The sequence below is a fragment of the Pyxicephalus adspersus genome, chromosome 5, assembly GCF_032062135.1.
Source record: "Pyxicephalus adspersus chromosome 5, UCB_Pads_2.0, whole genome shotgun sequence".
NCBI lineage: Eukaryota > Metazoa > Chordata > Amphibia > Anura > Pyxicephalidae > Pyxicephalus > Pyxicephalus adspersus.
The window spans coordinates 5,493,304-5,497,910 of NC_092862.1; the positions used below are offsets into that span (position 1 = coordinate 5,493,304).

Here is a 4,607-nt window from a genome sequence, read left to right on the forward strand (position 1 = left end):
CCTGCTGCTTGTTCAACACGTCTAAACATTGCTGATGATCCCAGGTTTTTCGCTATGGTATAATTATCCATTTAATTGAGGGAGACATCAGCAGGCCTGCTGCACACACTCGATATATAGAGGAGCTTGTACCGGTGATTGTGCTGGAGATCTACTTTAGGATACAAGGAAACCACATGAAGGTGCTATGAAAGCTTCTTAAATGTCTGAGAGCTGAAATACAATTCCCCACTGGGGTGCATTGGGGTAACAAGTGCTACATGCATTCATTTCATATTGCACCTGAACATGCTAAGGTAACACAACTCCAATGAACATGGATTGCAGGAAACTTGCTTCCTGCTGAGTAACTGCAAATTTCCCTTTTAGATATACAGCACAGATATATAAAGAGAGACGATACAGCTAATCGTTCATGGATTGAATTGGTTTCAGCTGTACTGGGTACTCAATTTGGGCAAGATCAAACAGGAAATCTGCTACTAGTAATAAATTATACACTCACTGGCCATCTTAATAGGTACACCTTACTGGCACCAGCTTGGACCTCCTTTGGCCTTTAGAACTGCCTAAATCTTTGAGATTCACCAAGGTGCTGGAAACATTCATCAAGGATTTTGCTCCGTATTGACATGATAGTATCACACGATTGCCACAGATTTGTCAGCTGCACATCCATCATGGGAATTTCCAAATCCACTGCATCCCAAAGGTTCTTTCTTGGACTGGGATCTGCTGTCTGTGGAGGCCATTTGAGTCTAAATGACCTTTTTAAAGATATTGTCATGTTAAACCGGTTTGAGATGATTTGGGCTCTGTGACATGGTGCATTATCCTGCTAAAGGTAGCCATCAAAAGATGGGCACACTGCGGGCAAGGTATGGACATGGTCAGCAACAATATTAACGTAGGCTCTGGTATTTAAACAATGCTCAACTGCTACTCAGGGGACCACAGTGTGCAAGGAAAATACTCCCACATTGTTACAGCACCACACCTACCCGAACCATTAATACAGGACAGAATAGATCCATGCTTCTATGTTGTTGAACCCAAAATCTGACCCTACCTGCTGCAGCAGAAATCAGAAATCATCAGACCAGACGTTTTTCCAATTGACTCTTCTCCAGTTTTGGCAAGCCCAAGCAAACTGTAATCTCAGCTGCCTGTTCTTAGCTGACAGAAGTGGCCCCTAGTGTGGTCCCCATCTGCTGCAAAATTCGGTGTGTTGTGCATTCAGAGATCTCTTCTGCAGACCTCGGGTGTAACAAGGTATTCGATAATTACAGATGAATTAGTGATCTACTTTTACTTGCTGTGGCCTTTTCCAGTTCCAGTCCTTGCTCCTTTAGACTTCCTCTGTAAAAGGATACTCTGCTATTGCTGGAGATGGTAACTAAAATGGGTACTGTGTCACCCTGTGATTGGTATATTGGCTGGATTTGAGACATGTGACTGACAGATGATAACAATAACAATAATACCAATAAGTAAAACACACATCCCTGGCCATAATATTAGCCCCAAGCAATCTCCAACAAGCGACTTTAGTTTTTTGTTTTTATTAATACCAAATATCACTTTACAAACATGTATAATACACGTGTGTACATACTATACAACAAAGATAAATCACACAGCTGTAAATATATTTCTATAACATATAGCTGAATCAATAAGAAAATATACATTTGTAGGAATACTACAAAAATATAGCAGCATATAAAAGTCATATAACATCGGGTTGTGTTCCCTATTTAATGTTTTGTAGTAAACTTTATATTTCCAAATCTCATTTGTACTCCTGATCTCCCTCTGCTGGCTGATTCCCGAAAAACATAAAATTTATCTACAATTTACTTACCTATGACTACCAAATATTCATTTCATTTTAAAGCATTTGTGCACTACATTACCTCACTGCATATATCCAGGCAAATACATCAAACATCTACCTTTTGCCTGCTATCCTCTGAGAGCTCTAGTGGAAAAAAAATATTTTTAGGATGATTAAAACTTTTAAGGAACCCTATTGCAACGGAATCATCCCGGCAGTTGTAGAGATTTTATAATCGCTTTCCTGACAGCCCGTAGTTCCAGCCTCTGTCAGATGACTATGTCCCCCATCACATGCTTTGGTTTCATCCTGTGACCCCCCAATACTGTTTTCCCTCCGGCCCCTTTTAGCCGGGTGCACCACCCAGCACTTTTCAGTATTCGCCCAGCTGTTTTTAGGTGGTTACTAAAAAGTCAAAATACAGGGGCAGCAACTTCTTATGACCCAAATTAAAAAATGACTGGGGAGAGTACTGCCCCTATGTGATCACATGACACAGCAATGATGTTGGGGGTTGGAGGAAGAGGTGTAGCATGCATGGCGGGGAACACAAAGATCTGCTGGAGCCCTGCAAGCTAGGGGCAGCTGATGATGGTTATATTACATCTTCATTGACAGGAAACTGAATTTTATATAGAACGGACAGGGCTAAACTCCAGGCAAACCCAAATGCCACCAATTAATCCATCCCCATATTCACAAAAATCAGTATTATAAATATCTGAACTTAAACTGGTATCGGTTTCCTACAATCCCCGAGCGTGCAAAATTTGGAAGCAAAATTCTGATAGTAGTGACAGAGAGATAACCCAATCAGGCGTCTCCTTTCATTGTCCAGTCACAGGCTGGGGGAGGGACAAGACCCGTAAGAGGAACTGAACTGCAGCAGAGAAAAGTCCAGTCTCCTGCCCTGCTAGCCAGTGTAAATCTAAAGAAGAGATGGACAGAAATGTCAATCTTTTAAAGCAGTTCCCTTCCCAGAAGTTTGCCTGGAGTTTAAGTTTATTTAAAAAGAACAATTAGTGTTGTATCAGTCCAAACGTGAGTTTTATAAAGAAACCTAAACAATGTATTTTACTCGATGGGTTAGTGACCTCAGCAAGCATACGAATCCATCATTCCCCCATGCTGAGCCTTTTTCAGACCCCCTGACATACAGCTTTTTGCAGTTTAGTGTATTTTCTAACAACAATATATTATATGTTCAATTGCTTCATAAATACTAAAGAAAAATGCATTAAACCCAGGAGGAGTTTACGTAAAAGTGAATTCTCCCAGCATCCTCCTCTTCAAAGTAGTAAAAGAAAGCATTGGGGAGCGGCGGCAAGCCTAGTGTGCAAATGGCAAATTCAGAATGTAATATTGCACATAAAGTGATCCACGATTAAAGCTGAAGTTTAATATTTTTCCACCCCTGGTTCCTCTCTCATGAATATTTTAATGTATTTATTGCATATGTGATTTTATACCCAGTGACATCTTCATTGGGTCTCTGTGCTTCTTTATGCAATGCAGTGCTGAGAGATGCCAGGAGGATGCTGATCATAGCTTCCTGAAAGCATACAGACCTCAGTACCCCTCTCAGCCTTGGTGCAGCTTCTATTGCACATTGTGGTAAGCGTATAGTGTTCAGTTAATTCAGAATAAGTAATGTTTGTAAAAGTAAAAAGCTTGCAAACTGTGCAAGACTGGGAAGGCTGGAGGGCAGTATTATTCAACTGCTAATTTGATGTCAAGGGGAGAAAACGTAGCGTGCAGTGTGTCCGTCTTTCATGTCTTTGGTCTACAATATTTGATTTAGCAAGCTGGTTCGGCATTTGTTGGGTTCTCCCAAATGGTCCATTTTGTACTCAGAGTACAAAACTTATGAATTTTACTGTTGTCATCAAGAATTCTCCTCGGCTCTTTAAAGTATAAGATCCCATCGATCTCTATTTAATACCTCTGATGGTTCTACAGCACTGAGCTGCTATTTAAGGATCCCAATTCTAGGAACTCCGGCCAATCCGCAGCCACTGACCTTCCAAACGGACAGAGCAGATTGGCCGTACTCTGGCCAGGCTGGATACACGAAGGAAGAATTCATTGTCCATTGGCTCATTCTACTTTCCATATGGCCACTTTGCCATCTTCCTCCCCGGAGCCGCTAAGCACATAGCGCTCCTCTGCAGTGCACAGCGATTTCACGATATCCGTGTGAGCCACAAGCTCCTTCTCCACGCTTTTCTTCTCCGCGTCAATGATGTAAATCTTCCCTTTCATTTTACCCTGCGAGATGCCCTGGCTGCCAACCCAGATCTGAAAACAACAAACAGAACTCTGTAAGTGGACATCATGGATCTATAGAATATCAAATCTAGAATTTGTCTCCCCTTAATGCTGGTGTCCCCACCAAGAAGTGATAGGGAAATGTTTCAGTGTGGGGGGGGGGGCAAACAGGAACACTTTTATTTTAGTTGTGAATTGTTAGAACTGTGCACTTTCAATCCTTGTGAGTGGAGATGAACAAGCTTCTGAAATTTAAACTTTGGGGAAACTTTAAGAATATTGGAAGATCTAGTTTTTGTAAAATCAGAACGATGCATTAAAAAGTATTACAAAACTGCAAATAATGCAAAATAATGCATAATAGTTTCAGAAGATCCGGGCAGGCTGATGGGATGTTGGGACCATACAAAAGCCTAAGCCTTGTAAATGTTCTCCCAGGAAGGGTGAGACTTGCTGGGACTGGCGGTCAATCTAAGGGGATCAGGGGCAGACACAAAAATAA

At 41.4% G+C, this 4,607-nt stretch overlaps 1 protein-coding gene across 1 annotated transcript in view; it reads right to left on the bottom strand.

Moving 5' to 3' along the window:
* Positions 1-1,546: 1,546 nt before the first annotated feature.
* The window catches only part of DENND3 (DENN domain containing 3), a 54,894-nt gene continuing 51,833 nt past the window's right edge, over positions 1,547-4,607 (bottom strand). The window contains exon 23 of the mRNA XM_072413222.1: positions 1,547-4,135. Within this exon, the coding sequence (XP_072269323.1) occupies positions 3,935-4,135 (201 nt within the window). The 3' untranslated portion in view covers positions 1,547-3,934. The remainder of the gene's footprint in view (positions 4,136-4,607) is intronic.